The sequence below is a fragment of the Struthio camelus genome, chromosome 1, assembly GCF_040807025.1.
Source record: "Struthio camelus isolate bStrCam1 chromosome 1, bStrCam1.hap1, whole genome shotgun sequence".
Lineage (NCBI taxonomy): Eukaryota > Metazoa > Chordata > Aves > Struthioniformes > Struthionidae > Struthio > Struthio camelus.
Window position 1 is genome coordinate 204,602,531 of NC_090942.1, and position 19,049 is coordinate 204,621,579.

Below are 19,049 nucleotides of genomic sequence, written 5' to 3' on the forward strand. Positions count from 1 at the left end.
TCAGAGAGAAGCTCCCTTAGCCATAGCAGGGATCAAGCTGACAGAAGACTCACAAACAGCTTGACTCTCCGTGTGATTAAAAGAGTTTTATGCTCATCTATCCAAGCCCCTTCTGTAAATAGTCCATTTAAGATTACAACAGCATAGTAACATTTTGTCAGTGCTTTTCTTACCTAGCATCTTCCTGGAAAACACTGTCTAAAAACTAATCCTTTTTGTGCTTACTTTCACCCTCCAGGCATAATTATTATTTATTATAATAAAGTGCTGCATAAACTTGGATGAGATGCATAGTTCAAATCATGAAAAGCTGAAGTGGGAAAAAGCACCAAAGATAATGAACATGTGGATGACTAACCAAATGCTGCTGGTCTTGGCTGAGAGGCAGCGACAGAAGTGAGCGCTTAGCACCTTTGAAAATGCAGATTTTTTTTTTTTTTTTAAATTCAACTGTCTAAACAGGGCTCTGAGCCTGCAGACTGTTCCGTGTGGGAGAGCCTCACTCAGGGCGAGCGGAGCTGTGAGTGGCCTCACTCAGCCCTGAAGCCGGGGGATCTTGGCGTGGCCTTGCCAAATGGCTAGTGGGGACAGGACTGGCTGGGCAGAGCAGCTAATGGGAACAGGTGTAGCTGTCAGCCTCTGTGTTTTCAGCATCTTACTGCAACCATAAATGGTGTGTGAATCTGTGTCAAGCCAGGAGCCATTTCACACAGATTCTCTAGCTAGATATCATTAACATGCAAAACCATGTAATATTTCCCAGTTACTCCTTACCATCTAATTTGTTTCTTCAGCTGGTTTGAGCAAATGAGAAAGTACCTAAGCTGATCTTTGATTCACCCACAGCAATTCTTCAAAGATAAAGTTTCTTGCTAATAAGTATCAGAAATACATCTGCTGTGTGTAAAGCAATTGTACCTTCCCCCCATCTTTCTAGTATGGGGAGTCAGTTTTTTTAAGGCAGGTGCTTTAGTGAGCTATCAGCATGACAGAAAATAAAGTCATCAGGAACACGAACAGGACTATCTCTGTTGGCTTGTGTTCGCTCCAAAAAATGGTGATTTGGTTTTAGTGTACAAGAAATGCTCTGCTTTTGTTTAATTTCCCCTTTTTTTTTCACGGCCATAAAGTAATGATATATTATCCTGATATTGTCAGGTTGGTCAGAATATGAGTGCAAGACATGTCTAAGCTATCATTTATGATAAAATTAGATAAGTGTTGAGGTGCTGAAATGTTAACATTGCAAGTGAGCGCAGTATGCACAGCCGTGGAACGTGGATTAGTAGTCACTGCTGTGTTACAAGCATGGTTATTTTTCCGTTCTTGTCTTGAGGGAGACAGGGCTGCAATCCAAACTGGAGCGCTTTTCTTTTGGTTGGCTAAAGAATTGTTCTCAATACCTTAATAAGTTTGATAACCTGAATGCAAAATACCCTCTAGCCACATGATATGGGTTATATGTCTATGCATTAAAGGATTTCCAGGAGTAAACCATCTTGGCTTCTAAGCCCCCATGAGCAGTGTCTGACTCATTAGCAAAAATGTGATGCAAGTTTCTATTAAGCTGACATTGCAGTTACTCCTCACAGGAAGTTTTATGAGCTGAAGGATCTTGAAAGGAGGCGTAGAACCTAAGTGCAAACATTGTTACCTGGTTTCCAGTCAGGGTAGAAGATTTCCAAAGCTCTACCGGCAAAATGGTGAGAGCTTGACTTTTCTAGATCAGGGTTGCTCTGGGGGTATCTCTGCTGGCCACAAATTGGATCATCCTGGTCATCCCTGACAGACGTACCCATTTTGGCAAAAAATCATAATGTTAGGCTGGGCTGTAGACGTTTCTTACTGTTCAGATAGCTACTGTTTTCACTAGCCTTGAGGGTGTGAATAGCTTCTGCTTCTCTCAGCGGGTTGCTCTAACCCAGTGTGGTGACTCATTGATGATAAAGTAAATGCTTTGCTGAGAGAGACTGAAGTTAAAAGTTTGTTTGTTTTATTTTTCCTAAAGATAATTTACTGGTTCCTCAGAGCCTTCCTAACCTGGCCTTTGAGATATACAAGATAAGTCTGTGCTTTCTGAACATGGCTAGGACAGTTGTCACATGCTTTGCTTGGTGGCCCCTGTAAAGGGGCTAGTTTATAAGGCTGGTTTATGCCATAAGCTGTATGCTCTACGTGTGTAGGCGCAAAACTGGAAGAAACTCCTGGGCCCTTACATGGGCTTCAGCACTGGCACAACCATGCAATAGTTTTTCTTAAGGTATCTATGTGTGAAATGAGTTTAGGCTGAGTTGTTCACTGTGATAACAATTTAGAAAGGTATAATATATGTGTTAAAGTTTGATAGAGAGCTCATGTAGCCTCTCGTGCGGCTGGGCTAACTCGGACTTCACCTTTTGAATAGTTACCATTTTACTGCTCTACTGATTAAATGGTGCTTTTTCTCACCTACCTCTTGTGAAGGGCTTCAGCAGTTAAAGAGCAAAGTATTATTTTATTTCAATAAATCCCATTCATGCAGAGAGTGTTGGTGTCTGCATCAGTAGAGGAGATTGACTTCTGTGGATGCGGAAGATATCATCAGCAGAGGGAAGTGCAGGCAGAAAACAATAACCTAAACAACTTAATAAGTTTTAGGGTGGAGCATGAGCACTCTGTGAGAGGGATGTTATATAGCTGAGATACCTGCAATAGCTCATGTCAGCCTCGGTACCTTGGAACACATTGTTCCCCTGAGGCATCTTACAGTTTCATCTAAGTCATAGATAGGCTTAAATCATCATCCACTGAAACCAGTGCAAAGCTTCCCATTGGTATAAACAATATTTGGATCATGGACGTAGTAACAAATTAATATGGGCTGTTAGACTCTCTTTTGAAGAGTATACTAGTTTATTTCATTGTTTTCACTACAAATAGACATTAAAGCTAATGTCCCCATTGCAGTAAAGATTAAAATAAACATCTTGGGGATCACACCATTAAGATATCTGTTTTATTCAAAAACCCCAAGGAGGCTCTGCAGGGGGAAGAACATGTATTATTTGTGCTTTTGTGGTTTCTAGTAAATACAGCATTGATGAAGTGAGTACTGATGTGTTTGCTTTCATGCTGAATGCACTGGGGATGTATTTGTCAATGTCTGGCTGACTGCTGATAGCTTTCAACTTCATATGTTACACCTACAAAATTGAAGAGTTCTTTTAAATCACTCTGTACGGATGTCTATTTTGATAATTTGAAAAATAATAGAGGTTACAAACTAGGCTGTGGAAATGCCAGAAGAAAAACTCCAATTACCTTTTTACTGATTTCAACCAGTATAGTGATTTTAATCTATGCCTGAAAAACTTAAAAATAGTTCTGTACATGTCTCCAAATTACAGAACTAACTTCTTGGTTAAAACCATGCATAGAAACTTCAGACTCAAAAATAGTATTTTCAGAAAGAAATATGCACTTGAGAACGGAGAGTTACAATTGCAGTGCCATCTCAATCTTAGTATTAGCATTGCTTCTGCACAAAATGGAACATGACTGATTGTTCACTTTGCAGGATATCTGCCCTTCAGAATTCAGTTCACATTTTCTTTTTCTCAAGAAACAAGAATGATGGATTTTTTTTCTGCCAAACTGGAAAGGTGACTGTTATTTTGTGGCTTTAACTTATATCTTAATCATAGGATCACTTTTAGGGGAACACAGAAGAGGTAGAGAAGGTCCTAGATCACTGACTGAGATTTTTTTTTTTATGGTATCAGAAATCACATTGGCTTAAGTACTGATTTTTGTGTAAATCTATTAAAAGGAATTTTCAGAGTATTTGAGCGCTTAGCACTTTTCAGAATAAGTCCCATTTAGTAGCCTGAAAAATCAGTGAGCCATTAAAAACTGAATTCCCAAATTACCTCTCTTACGTAAAACTCTAGGCCTGAGGGTATAGCTGATCTGCATTTTCTTCATTGTAACAAAACTTCAGTTTCATTTATGTCTTGTAACAGTAGCACATTAATTGTGAGGATCAAAATGTACTTTCCAACAGACATTTTTGTCACTGTTGGTGAATTTTCTCCCGTGCTCCTTAATCACGGGATTTTAGTAGGTTCTGGCTGAATTAATGGCTTTGATTTTTTTTTAGCTTTGTTTCAAAGGAAGAAAAGATTGTCACTTTTTTTTTTTTTTTTTTTTTGGATAAAGGTTGTTAGGTAAACTCCATTAAAGCATGAGGGAGTGCTAGAGTTCAAATGACAGAGATATGTGGAGGGCAGTGGATCGAAAGGAAGATTTCATTCAAATAACTTATCTATGTTGTTACATCTTCTAGTTCTGACGCCAAGTTTATTTTGCTTGACTTCTATTATTAATAAACCCTCTGGACCTTCCTTTGCTTACCTGAATAACACAGATTTTGCTTAGTTTAATTTGTGAAGTTCCCAGACTTACAAACCAGGATGTAGAAAATGTGCAAACAGGAGTGATCAAATTGAGTTGGAGACATATGAGCCTGAACCTACAGGGGCATCACTAGGGTCAGGCCCTGCAGTATGATTTTTATAAATGTTTCCACTGATTTGGTGATAGCAATAAAACGGGAAGGACTTTGTTCTAACCATTGTTGATATTGGTTTTGAATAGAAGTGGATATTTCCTCCACTTAACCTTGAGGTAAAGGCCCTGCATGGGTTTCACTTAGGTAGGTTGGTCGTCATTGCTGAGATGTTTCTGTGTCAAGTGGGAGGGAGTTTATGAAATTGAATCCCCACTACCAATCAACCATTCGTGAGCTAGTGAATTGGTGAATTCCCAATTTTATGCAAAAATTGAGGGGAAAGAGAGGTGCTTACTGTTCCCCCTACTCATGTTGCTGGCCGCATAGCATATTCACCCTGTGGTATTGAGGCAAAACTCCTCTTTCTGCTTTAATGCCCACACTCCTGAGTACCCCTGCTGCTTAGGAAAGATCAAATAACTTTAAGTTTGTGTTATTCATTCTGAAAGGCATTCCTTCTCCTTTCTCTCTTACCTGAAGAAGTAGGTAATTAAAAACAAAAGAGAAACTTCCAATTAAGTTGAGGAATTCTTTCAAAAATTCAGGCTCCCAGTCAGAACAAGGAAACCAAGGCCAAAAAGGGGGGATCTCTTCAACAGGTGGAGATCGTCATCAGCTCCTTATGGATCAGTGAAAGTGTCTCCTGCTAATATAGGCCAATCTCAGAGCTTATCCTTTCTCTGCCAGCTGTCAGGATTTCCTAAATCGACTGAGTAATCCAGCCACAGGCATCAAGGGGCTATGCGTGGAGGGGAGGGTGGCGAATCAGCAGGATCTAAGTTAGAGGCAGGAAGGTTTGTAACCTTCATTGAAGATTTTGTCCGCTCTCTTGTTGTCTTTGACATCTCTCCCATGTGTTTTGTGACCCTCATTTTATAGGTATGTTTCCTCTCCCAGCAAAGTCATTAAAAGTTAGTCATCCATTACAGTGGGAACGGGAATAAACTGTAATTTTGCAACTGTTCGTTCAGCCTTTCTTTGCCTTGTTCGCTTTGTTGGTAGAGGAATCATAAGTCACGCAGCGTGAGATGATTATCTTGTCCAGAGATGCTTGTGCAGGAGTCAGTGGGGGCATAAGGAGGGAGTACCTCTGAGAATCAAGCCTTTTGTGCTGTGCCTTGCCTTCTATGAAATGGCAACAGGACTGGGGACCTGAGGACAATTAGAGCTTGTCAAATACCCACCACCTCTGAGAAATTTGGTAAGACTGTGCAAAAAATGGATTTTCCAGCTCAATTGCTGACCTAAAAAATGAGTAAAGAGGGAAGATGCAGCCAAATTTTATCTTCATTTTTCTTTTTTACCCAGGGAAAAATAACTAAGTAAATACACTTCAAAAAATTGAGTCGAATACAACATCCGTTCAACCTAAAGGAAACGTTTCATTTCGAGGCACCCATAGGGAAAGCAAATAATTGGAAAGTTGCCTATACAGAGTCACTAGAAAAGGTGCTGGTGGATCTTGGTTTTAATTCAGAAGCTCATCAGTCAAGATGCACTCAACCTATAGGAGACCAGGTCCAGTTTTTTCATCTGTCTGGGAGGATTTGAACTCCCATCTCTCGTTTTCCAAGGCAGACCTTGCCCTACAACCAGTTCCTAGAAGGTGCCAGGGGAGGAGTGTGCACCCCTCAGACCCTCACAGTCATTCAGTTCTGCTCAATATAAATAGACGTTTGCTAGAGCAAGGATCAAAAAGAAAGGATATCCTGTCTGGGTGAGTGAGCTGACCATTACGATAGAGAAAATCTGTCATTTCTGTTTCAGTAATGATTTAACTATTTTATATTGTGCAGAACAGTTAGATAAGGAGGGACTGAGGGAATCCTGTCCCTAGTATCAGTAACCCCAACTCCTGCTGGCTGCGATCTACTCAATACCTCCTTAGAAAAGATCAGCATCTTCCAGGAGAGCCTGAATGTATCTATAAACGTAAGTCTGTATTTAGAAAGTGTTGACGAGCTGACGATCTTGAACGCTTAAAATACTACCTTGGCAGGACCTTTAAAATGGTATCTTGTAATAAGGCTATGATGAGAATAAGTGCAAGGAGGAAATAATTAAGACATGGCTAATGAAATAGTTTAGAGACAAGCTGTCAAATTTCTGTAGTTTAGTGCTTGTGTCAGGACTGGCCAAATTTCTTCACCCTATGAGCCACAGACCAAAATCTTCATATATGCAAGAGCCACAAGGCACGCATTACATGCTTCAGGAAGTTGAAGGCAATACACAACAGCTTCACGTCTCCACCGCGGGGCAGGATGGTTTGGGCTGTGTTGAGCATATAACGCGGTCATCAGCGTTGGCCCCAGCAGGGGCTCATTTACTCGCTTGCTCCCGTTTGGGATTTGGATGATCCAGCAGCCCCCACACACCACAGCTGCATACCAGCACAGCCCTGCTCCAGCCACACAGCGCCGCCCTGCATGGGAGCTGACTTCAGTGCTTGCTAGATGTGTGCCTCGAGAGAGGGGCTGAGCAGCCTTTTTCCATGTTGCTTCTAGCACATGGTCTGTCTCCTACAAGGTTCAGTTGCACCTTATGTTTGTCTTTTTTTCGGAATAATTTTTACAAATTGCGCTTAACACCTAATACGAGTCCCCTTCTGACAAAGGGGCGCGTGCAGATATTTCTTTATCGTGCATGTGTCCTCTCTCTTTACGGAGAGCCTACAAAAGGTGCAATGTTTTCTCTAAGAATCTATGCAAATGGAGAAAAATGCAAATAGACAAAATGGAGAGGGCTATATTAAATTATTGTCATTTGATAAAAGCTGTCCATATGCTTGGGCTGTAACAGATTCAGTGAAGAAAGTCATTAAAAGATTTTGAGTTGGACTCAAACTGTGGATTTATATTCAGTGTCTCTCTAACCTTTTACTAAAATCTGGCCCAATAAGTTGCCTTTTTCCAATGGGTGTGGAAAGTCACTGCCTGGCTCTTCCTCACTGGCAATCAGCTGATTTGCTTTCCTTTATTTCCTTTTGCAGGGAAGGCTGTTTCTCCCCCATCAGCCCGGAAGCATGTCCCCTTGTGCAGTCCTTTATGTGCCACAACAGAATGTTTATCCTCGATGGCCATGTGCAGCTGAAGACAGGCCTACAAACCCAGGAACGACACCTTTTCCTTTTCACAGACCTTCTGGTTGTTGCCAAGTCCAAGTGAGTATGGCATCCAGGCAATACTTCCATTGAGGAGCCCTTTTTCTTGGCAGAGCGTAACACGGACTTTCTTAATGCTTTTTCAGAAATAAATGTTTGCTAAATTGTAGGTTAGCCTTTTATTTGGTCAATGGAAGTTAGGTGCCTGACTTCCATAGGTGCTCTTGAAAACCCCGTAGCCTCTGTAGGAAGCCCAAGCAGCAACGTATTAGAGCAGTAACAGATAGTCTTGAATATATTGCTTGATTTTTATAATGTTTCCTACCTTGGGAATGCAAATGTCATGGAAAAGACTCATCAGTGTTGAATTGTCCCCTTTGTGCTGCCTTGAACTGGGTGTTCTGGTTTAGCCAGTCAGCCCATGGTATGTATACCATCAGTATGTGTACCACTGGTGGCTGTGTCACATAGAGGTTACAGGCTTCACTGCTTGTCTGGAAGTTGCTTTGATACACTCCGGTGGAGAGGAGCTGTACAGAAATAGAGATTGCAAGCATTACCACAGTGACCATTTCTGTAGGTTGTACAGGGGTGTGTGGGGAAAGGGAGGGGAAGCGGTGCTGAGCAGTCTGGGTAGTGTTTGTGTGTAATCAGGCTTGCTGCTGAGCTCTGATTATTCACTCTACCATTCACAATTAAATCAGATTTACAGGCTGTATCTAGCATGCCAGCTTCATGCAGTATTTGTGGTTTAAGGCAATTTTAGAGGGTGCTTTCACTTGTTGTTATGGGTTAAAGGGAAATAATAGTAAAAAATCCTGATGTAGCTTCATTCTGTTAGGCACAGTGTTTGTAGTTTCACAGGGTGGGTAATCTCAATGTGAATCATGGGCTTTTGCAATATGTCTTTTTGCTTAAGCAACTCTCTCTGAGGCTGCCGGGAAAAGCCAGTATAAATCTGTGTTTTCTGTAGAAATCTGAGCTGCGTCCATTTGAATCACATACAATAAACATAACCCCCCCCCCAGCTGAACTCTTTCACTTTATATGGTGTGACAACATAGAGGATATTTAACCCAAAACATGTTCCACTACTGGTGAGGTGGTGAACAAAAGGATCTTTACGGTTGGTGAAATCCTACTATTTTACCAGCAGTAGTAGTATAGTTACTGTATTTATTTATGTTTGTGTCTGGCTTTACGGTGGGACTCACCTCACCAAATTTTAGCTTTCAAACATTAGATATTTACACCTGATTAATTTTCTAGGCTCCTTTTATAGCCACTGAGAGAAAAAACAGGACCTTGCTGTGGCCAACTCACCTTGTCCTAAAAAGGTGTCGAGGGTGGGTGAAGAGAGCCATGCTCTGGAGAGGTCTCTCACTTTGTCCACTGACTATACAGGGGGCATAGCCTGACCAGCTTAGGCATAAACTCCTGAATTTTAGAAGAGTAAAGTCAGGTGAGATGAATCCCTCCCTCTACGAGCCCTGGTCAGCACACTGATCAAAAGCAATGTTACAGCCCAGGCTAAGCTGCATGTTACTGCAGGTTTGATTGGGACCCAGTGGGACTATTTGCATAGGAAAGCACCACTCTGTGTAACCACCCTAAAATCTCATTCCTAGGGAGTAATGATGTCTCTTACAGCCCTTGATTTAATGTGAAGGAGAGTCTGCAATTTCTGAAGAAGGCAGAACAGGACAAATTGTGCTTGTGAAAAAAGAGGGGGAAAACAAGTCTTTACTAGAAATGGTAAAAGGAGTATTTTGAATGATACTACTTTGCATATTTTAAAGAACTGATTGGGTTGTTTTCTCTACAGCTGCCTGTATCAGAGCTGTTGCTAATGAATACTTTTTAAAAATCAGCATTTTTGAAAGTTATCATGTAAGAAAATACCATTGCTGATTCCTAGAGGAGAAATCTGAGTGGTATGCATTGCTATTCAGCAGGAACTATTGATTATTACTGACTTTTGAATAGCTGATGCGGAGTAAAGACAGCAGGTCACCAGGGTAATATCTAGACTGAGTTAATGATGCAGTTGAATCTGACTTACCTTCAGAGCTACTCCTTGTGAAGGTGCTAAAAATTTGTAACACTCTTTTGTGTTAAGTGATTGTTCGATTTGGGACATGTGTGTGCCTAAAGAGACTTCTTTTTAGGGATCCCCTAATCTTGTAACGTGTGTGTAGGCTCAGCTGTAGGTAGCCAGTCACTGTACAAAAGGAGCTCATTTATAATTAGACTTCATATTATCAGCAAATGGGTAGGAATTTTTTTTTTTTAGAGAGTAACAAGTACCCTGCATCCTCTGAGCTTGCTGAATAAACTTCTGTAGGGTGCTGAGCTCCTGCTGAAAGGCAATGAATTGGCATTGCTCCCATTGCAATTTGCGGATGGTAAGCCCTCTCCACAACCGATCTGTGTACTCTGGACAAGATGCCTGTAGGTTCATTTTCTGATGCTTTCTAATCATTTCTGAAATGTAGACTGTTACCTTGTCAGTTCATCCATTAGCCCATCTTATGAAAAATAAGATTAATATTCACATGCTGTGCTTCTCTCTTTACTGCCCCTTTCTCTACTCCCTTCATGTGAGGGTTAAATCATAAATGAGTTGGTTGAAAGAATTTTTCTCACTAAACTAATGTTAAATATGTACAGTTTTATGCTATTTTCTGTTTACTGGTTAGATTTCTTACAGATAGCATGTATTTTAATGTGGCACTAGTTGCAAGTAAATATTTCAAGGATCTGTCCGTTGATCAAAATTTCTCACATATGTTTCTGTATAGGATGCACAGAGAAATGGCTTCCTCATTCTCTTTCTTAGTATATACATTCATACACATACCTTTTAAATTTATTTTCCCAATGTGGCTGGACTTAGAGATTAATGATTGAGTAAAGAAATAGAATTACGGAAGCAATCTCCCAATGGATCTATTAATGCTTTTGTTAGAGGGTCCTATTAAGGAGATTAGCAAATCTAGTGAGAAGTTAATCTTCCATCTGTTACAGCCACAAGGTATCCAATTGCCACTTACAGAAAGCAAAAAGAACTGAATTTACTCTGTGGGGTAGTAGCATTTGGGATTTATCAATATCTACACCACTGACGTTCATGACTTTTCTGTTGATTTCAGTGAGATCTGGAAGTTGCCAGTGTAACAGTTGGGGCAGGGACTTACTACCTGAAAAACAAAATAAAATAATCCTTGTTAGATTGTTAGTCGTTCCATTTTTAAATGTTCAGTTTTGCCGCTTCCTTAGCCAGTGATGATATATTCATTTCTAGAGATTGTGCTTTGGTACTTAAATAGAAGACCCACTTTTCACAGATGCTGAGAACCCATGGATTGCATAAAGGCAGATAAAGACAAAATTATACTTTAGGCTCTTTAGATGTTAATGGAAGCTAGTGTTTCAGTGCCTCTGGAAACCAGGCCACTTGAATATTGATAATAGCTGAGAGCTGTGAGTAGGCAAATACGGTAAGAATATACATTCAGTGTGACTGAGAGAACATCTTTGTGCTTCTGCCAACACCTTGCCAACACCCGCTACTGGCACTGTAGGGGTCCAGCTTTATGAACTGTAAATGTTAAAGTGAAACAGCATGTAGAGAGTTCATCGTACTAGATAATGGAAGGAAGAAGGTGAGGAGGAAAGGAGGCTAGACAGACTGATTCCCAGCATAACTGTAGTCCTATCAGTGGAGTCAGTCCCGGCATGCATTTATTAACATTTATCTTTAGCTAATTACAACATTAATTAACACTTCCATTTAGCTAATTACAACTCATGTCTATTTTTGTTAATCTGCATTTTTACAGTTTGTTCTACGATCAATCTGTTATAGTTATTTCTGTATTTTTGACAGATTTTACCTGCAACATCACAAACATCAGCATGATTTGTTCATGAACATATTGAAATGCTCTCCTATATTTTAAGTTTCTCTTTGATGGAGAAACAAAACAAAATAAATGAAAGAGAGATAAAATATACAGCTGACCGTGGTATAATTTTAAAAATATATGAATTTGACACTTTATTTTATGACATTTGGTAGTGATCTAACATAAGTGCACCTTTTTGCCAGTGTCAGTTGTGATATGCACACCTCGTCCTTTTTTTGCCCACCGCTGTAAATGTTGCTAGGTTATCGCTGGTGCCACAGCTGTTAGCACAGTGTCAGCTGAAAATCTCAGATCTGTCAGGTACTGTAAATTCATCCAAGTCCTCTTTCAAGCCACAAGGTTCAAGTACTTTCATGTTTCAGATTGAAATAGTTCAGACTGTCCTAAATCAAATACCTTTTAAATGAGATTAATCTCGAAGAAGGTAGTCCAGGTGCACCAAAGCTCTAAGAAACTGCTTACCTCGCGTATTTATTTATAGGGCACTAATCACCAGAGTATCTGGTGCTGTCCCCAGCCACATTTGCAATACTGTGATGAGCGGACGTGCTCTTGTTTGCAGTCCTTGGATTAGAAGGGCAGAACATTTTCAAGGAAGGGCCATTTTTCCTTCAGGCTTTCCCTGCTGGCCCAGGAGAATCAGAGTTTAACACTTGAAGGCCATCTGGCAATTCAGTCTGCAAGGCCTCTAGTGCAAACCTGCCTTGAAGTAACTGGCTGTTGCCTTGCTACAGAGTTGAACTGACTTTGAGATTTTAATTGCTTCTCACATAGCACAGGTGCTGCAGATCCCGTGAAGAAAGGAGTCTTATCATGAGAAATTAAGTGGAAGCAAAGACTTGAAATAAAAAAGTAAAAATCTGTAAATATGACTTTTACTATATGTTAATGTTCAATAGGATAAAATATAGGAAAGGACAAATTTAAAAAAATTGAGAATTTATGTAATATACCGTCCTTGTAGATGAGTAGATGTTTTGAGAATATAGGAAGTCCTGGTTCATTGTCCAAGTGATGTGGGCCAAAAGTTACCGTGTGGTTAGTTTGTGGACCCTCTAGGTGATCTGTGCTGTAGTGGGCACGTGGCAGTTTAGTGTTTGTTCTTTCTTCAGGATGGCTTCACTCGGTCTGGCCTGATTGTAACTACTCAGAATCAACCTCGTTGTTGACCTTGGGGCTGAGCAGTCAAACTGTACTACAGACTCCTCAACAGCATTAAAGTCACTCCAAGGAGATCGCAGCCCGAGTCACAATCTTTGCCTCATTGGGAGGGGACTCCAAACATGGGCAGAAGTTTTGCAAGAAGGAGGATGTCCAGGGATGCCACAAGCAATCTGTTTATCCCACAAGTAATATATCTGTTGACCTATTTGGATCAGAAGTTGTTATATTTAAATATGCATTATATTTAAATATACTATTATATTTAAACATAAATAAAACATTAATCTCTTTAACAAAGAGATTAATCCATCACCTCCAATGCAACTTTCAGATGAGCCCTAAGGAAGAAGATATTGTGAGTTGTTTAACCTGCCTTGCTATGTTTTTGTGTGTGTGACATACCTGTGAATTTCTGCTGACAGGTCGCATTCTCATTTCAAACTAAAGTGCCAAGCACGTCTCTGTGAGATGTGGACAGCGTTTTGTACGGAAGAAGTCTGTGAGGGCAGCACAGACCCGGAAAGGTCCTTTGTTTTGGGCTGGCCCACCACAAACTGTGTGGTGAATTTCAGGTAAGGACTGAGATAAGTTTTATTTAACGAGTTACCCAAGTTTACCAAGGCAGACAGGTAATGAGACAAATTCATTTCAGCACCAATGAATACAAGCCTGGGAAGTAAAAACTTACTGTTTTTTAAACCAACTCCTCATACTGCTGTGAGCAAGTCACCCTCTGTGCTTTGTATTCGTCTCTCTAGAAATGTGGTAGTGATATTCACCTATATCACTTAAAAATTTGAGAAAGTAGGTGATTTGGCAAAGCACTGGCTGTGCTGCAAATTTGCTTAGTGGGAATTCCCTTTTTTCTTTTTTGTTTTTCAGTATAATTGGACAAACAGCTTGGTTAATTCATAAGATGAACTAGAAAGAGTAAACAGCCAAGATAACGAGAGGATCAGAGACCCTTGTAGGACACTTTTAAGCAAAAGAGCTTGTATTGGATGTAGCACAAAATGTACAGTGAAATACTGGCTTTGTCCTACTTCTTTTCTTAATTAAATTATGCCAGAGAAAATGTCAAAATTCCTCCTAAAGCAGAGTCTCTGAATTTTAATGGAGAAAAAGATTTTTGGTCTGGTTCTTTGCAGTGTTGGCTGTAAGACACATAAGGGTGATAGAGGTAATTTCAGTCATTAGTCTAATTTTAGTCTCAGCAGGAGGGCTTTGTCATCACTTTAGATAAGGGAGGGCACCATCCCCCTTAAATCCCAGGTGGTCAGCCTCAGTAATTTGGCCCGGTCTTGGAAAATGCATTTGCCTCTTTACCAACAGAGAGCAAAAGATGAGGCGTACAGCTTAATTTGTATGTCATATTGCCCATATCCAATGAGAATGCTACACACAAACTGGTCTTTACTGAGCTGGTTGTGCTCTTTATGTTTTTTTTCACTCAGTAGTCCTGAAACCAAGCTGAAATTTTCTGTCAATTTTCAGTTGAACTCCTGCCAATGAACATGAGCTTTGATCTAGTGACAGCAGCTGATCCTTTATAGCTATCAAAAATATTTGGATATGAAAGGAATAGCTTCAAGCCAAAGAGAATCAAGGTTTTTATAGAAGTGAAGTGATTTTATGTCTGGAGGTAAATAGAAAAACTAAAATGCCGTGTATGAGTCCATAGGTAGCGTACCAGACAATTGAAGCATCCGAAGCAGAATCAGAGTTCTAATGTTTATGAAGTGTGTACCCCTGAAGCAGCATCATTCAGCAGGTTTGTGGTTCCCTAAGTACCTGCTCTGAAAGTATGAAAAACCTGATTTGTAGTAGCAGTAGTGGGAATAGCAGTTACGTCATCTGGGGCAAGATTTAGCTCAAGAAAGTTGAAGCAAAATTAGATGAGATTGCTGACATGGTTCTATTATTAGCTTTGTTTAGCTGAATGTTTTTTTATCCTTGAAAGTGTATAAATGAGATAAGTCTTAAAAAATCAAAACTTAAATATTTATAAGTGAAGTGAGGCCTTTTTTTTTAATTGTGGTGCACAGGAGCTTCCCTGAACCAAGTAAGAAATAAGAAGAAAGAGAAACTGAACAGTGGAAATTGCAAGAGCTCTATATACCCGAGGAAATAGCTTTAAACTTTTGAATTAAGCTCTTCTTTTAAAGCATCCTGCTCTTTTACTTGGACGTTAGTTTAAGAGCTCAATCTGTAAATAGATATTTCATACAAATCTGCAAAACTCTTTCAGTTTTTATATGTATTTGTGGAAATTTCAACCAAAAAGCAGTCCATTCCACCATGATTTGTACAAGGGCTGTTTTGGTACTAGAACGCTGGCTAATTTGTCCCTATTTTTCTATAATCCTTGCAGGTCTGCTGAACAAAAGGAAACATGGCTTTCTTTTTTGCAAAGGTACTTTATTATGGAGTCTTTGAACACATAGAAAACAGTCCAAGTGACCTAGACCAGTGATTCCCTGCTCGTTCCTATCTGGTGCTTAGGACTGGCTGTATCCTAATATGAATGGAGAACAGTGGATCTAATTTTGGTCTTAAAAAAGCAAATGTTCTCCAAAACCTACCCCAGGCCAGAGGGCATGGTGGAAGCATCCGTGTAAATAGATCTGTCTCATTTCAACCAGATTAGACAGAGAACTGCTAGTGGTGGTTTCTAATTCACCGTTCTTCGGTTCTTTGAATTGTTTTGTACAATGGGCTGTAACTCATTGCACTAGGAGGCTAGAGTGCAGCCTAAGGCATCACAACAATAGGTAGTTTTTCTCAATTTTTTGTTTAAACATGTCCTTTCTTTGCTGCAGCCCATTCTTCATACTTAGGCCTCCTTATATAACCCCTCCTGTGCAACAGCTCTACTCTAGAGCTGTTACTCCTAAGTAATTGCCAGGATCTCAAGTAATCACTGACTTATCCTACAAATTTGGTACAAATGCGCTGCTCCAGGATGTAAATTCTCTGTTTTAGACAACCTTCCCAGGGCTAGTGGGGAAATGAGGTACAGCTCCCCAGGCCCAACCTTGGCTGATAAATTCCTGATTAAGATTAAAATTGCAGTGAAGTCAACATGTAGATTTTAAATCTAGTTTCTCTGCTGCTTACACTGATTTCTGCAGTGTATGAGCTTTAATATAGTAGGGCATTAATGGAGTCTGGGTCAGCATCCCTTTCAGATACTGCTAGATACTTTGTTTTCCCTGAAGCTCCTTCTGCGGAGAGGACGCTGTAAACAATCTGCTTCTTACCCAGTGACTGCTTGATCACTATTTAAACATCAGTCTTACTATTTATGTTTATAAGATTAAAATTTTACTTGTTTTGTACTTGTTTTGTCAGCCGAATAAGAGAAGAGAAGGAAAAAGACTATCCTAAAAGTATTCCTCTGAAGATAATTGCAAAAGATGTTGGAACTTGTGCATATGTAAGTGGTCCTGAGCTGAACTCTCGGTCTAAATCTGAATCACCTATGAGTGCTTGTCACCTATAAGTTGCAATATCTTTTGTTGTTTATAATGATTGTAAATCAGTAAAGCTGTGTATATGATCACGCGGAAATTGCCTTAAACATGTTTTTTTATCAGTTAACTGATATTGATAAATTCATAGGCAGGTAAATTAATATGATAATGAAAGATTATCCATGGGCGCATTTGCACCTTGTTTCCTATGACATTTTAAACCAATTTAAATGAAATTCTTGTAGGTAGGCAGCTCCCTAGAGATGCACTTCACTGATAAACCATTCAATCTCCCTCTGCTTCTTATACGTTTATCCTTTCTTTCAAAATGTTTTTTTTTTTAAATCTATATTTCGTGCTAAGAAACCTCAAGAGCACTTGCAAAGGCATGAGATGTTTTCACAGAAGTTAGACCTTATTAGAGGTTTTTATCCAGTGGTTAATCTCCACTTAGAATTCTGTACTTGCATTGACCTAATAATAAATGGTTCCTCCTTTTTTCAGAATATCATTATTTAGGTAAAAGATAGTAGTGAGAATGACCAAGTTGCTAAGAGAAATGTTAGTAAATAATAATAATAACTGTGTCCTGTGATCTACGGTCCTTCAAATGAAAGTCCTTCATTTGAAGGACTGCAGATCAAGATGCACTCAGGTGTTTCTGAGTAAATGTCTATAAATCGTATGTGCACTCCGATGTTCCATTATTGTACCAGGGCCTTTTTGTTTCTCTTTTTTCCTTAGCTAAAAATAAGCTCTTGTGCCAAATTTGGTTTCCTGATACTGACATTCCTAGAAGTTACATGCTGTAGCCTCGCTATTATCAGCAATAAAGCAACAATAAAGCAGTGGAGGAGCAAATCGAAGCTTTGTGGTCCAAATAGTTCTTATGGCACTGTGGTCCCTGTGCTACAGCAGCTGGAGATGCCCAAGAATTGTTTCATTTCTGGAAGATGGGGGAAGAGTGAACATGAGGCTTAAACATTTTATTATATTCTAGCCAAGAGCAAAGCTTATGCAAATGTGCTGACCTACTCCTGAGAGCCAGATGTCATTGCTTTTGGCAAACGTTAAATTTTTCATGGTATGAGCATTCAGTTATGTCCTGAAGCAAAACGTACGGTATTCTCACCTATTTCCTCTGATTGCCATAGCATCTTGTTACCATCAGGGGCTTAAACAAAAGTACAACTCAGATGTTTTCTAAGTGCAAAATGTCGTGGTGGTGTTTCACCTGAACGCCCAATGGCCAAATGGTATAAAATTGCTATGCTACATATGGTGGCAGGGTTTGTTGAACCAGTCCTGGAACTCACACACAACGTGTGCGTTCTGGCTCTGCCATCCAGCCTTCCTGGGCCATGGGACATGTCTAGGCCGTTCTTTGCAAGCATGCACGTGTTTGTCCAGCCAGTGCTCTAGGCTGGCTGCAGATCAGCTCCAATCCAAAAGCTGTGTAGTCTTGTTAGCAGAGCCAGACTACCCTGCCCCCAGGAGGGCACTCTAGACTTTGCCACTTGTTTTGCCTCTGCAAGGTGATGGCAGTAGTGCTGTCACATCCCAGCCATGCTAAGGATGAGTTTGTGAATACTGACAGTGTCTTTGAAATGCGGCACCCTGCATGACAACAACATGAGGTGACAACGAAGAGGGTGTTTCTCTGCGCAGGCATAATACTGGTGCCAGGCACCAGGTGTCAAAATCTCATGGTGGAAAGACTGTTTTGTGGAAAGTGGCAGTTCCTCCAATATGCTGCATGTCATAGAGGCGGTCAAACTTGGCCACCTCATCCTTGCTGTTGAGTCGGTGTAGCTGTTTAGGACCCATCGTTTCTAGTGTCCTCCACGCTGCCAACGAGCGGATTCTGGAGAATGCTGAAGCAGCAGCATTTTGACTGAATGAAAGATTACCAAGAGGAAGTGTTCCTGGTATTAAGCCAAATCTGGCTTTGAGAAGTCTATATAAATGAAGTGGCGAAAGATACAGAGATGAACAACCTATATGTGATATTTTCTTACCAGGGAGATCTTCAATACAAAAAGAAGGAAAAATTAATAACAATTCGAGAACTTCTTATTCCACTGAACAAACTAATGGAAACATTTAGTTTTTTTCAAAGGAGACTTCCATGTGTTTAAATTAATCAAACCATTAGATTTCCCTTACACAGGATCTAAAGTGCAATTAGTATCTTGTGTCTTTTGTGCATATTTTAATGCAGAGGTCTTGTCCCTAGTAATCATGGTACTCTGCCCTTCTGTGGAGCTACTGGAGAAGGGGGGAGCAGCTGTAAAAAGCATATGATGAGGCACAGGAACCAAACCTCCTTCTCAGATAGCTGGCTCTTTCTCTCTATAGTATAATTTATTTATCAAACAAGATTTTAGTAATATGCTTTCAATTTTTTAATCATTGAATTATGCAAGGCTATTGCACTTCAGATACTCTTTGCAAATCTGTATTTGTAATGCCACTTTTCCCTTCTCCTTTTTTTGTTCACAGTCAAAGACCCTAACTGTAACCAATGTTGATACAGCAAATGATGTAATTCTCATGGCCCTGCAGCAGCTGGGAATTACCGTAAGTACTTGCACTGGTTTTAATGAGTCTTTTCTTAGCCGCTTTTACTGAAAAAATCTTCTCTTGCACTTTTTCAAAATTTTAGTACATGGACATTATTTGAAAAACCTTTATCTTAGCAGTGCTGTTGAAATGAAACAGAGGTGGCTATTTAATATATAGACCTCCAGAGATCATCAAATGCCTTGGAATTGTTGAATAAGCCTCTCATCCCTGTAAGGGTTCAGTCATCTTTGAAATTGCTGTTAAAT

The 19,049-nt window shown here is 40.0% G+C and overlaps 1 protein-coding gene across 5 annotated transcripts in view; it reads left to right on the plus strand.

Moving 5' to 3' along the window:
* ARHGAP20 (Rho GTPase activating protein 20) overlaps window positions 1–19,049 on the plus strand; it is a 64,754-nt gene that overhangs the window by 23,649 nt on the left and 22,056 nt on the right. For all 5 annotated transcript variants that reach the window (XM_068930297.1, XM_068930298.1, XM_068930299.1 and 2 more), the window contains 5 exons: window positions 7,542–7,712; window positions 13,168–13,317; window positions 15,117–15,158; window positions 16,097–16,181; window positions 18,721–18,798. In XM_068930297.1, coding sequence (XP_068786398.1) covers window positions 7,542–7,712; window positions 13,168–13,317; window positions 15,117–15,158; window positions 16,097–16,181; window positions 18,721–18,798 — 526 coding nt within the window. The remainder of the gene's footprint in view (window positions 1–7,541; window positions 7,713–13,167; window positions 13,318–15,116; window positions 15,159–16,096; window positions 16,182–18,720; window positions 18,799–19,049) is intronic.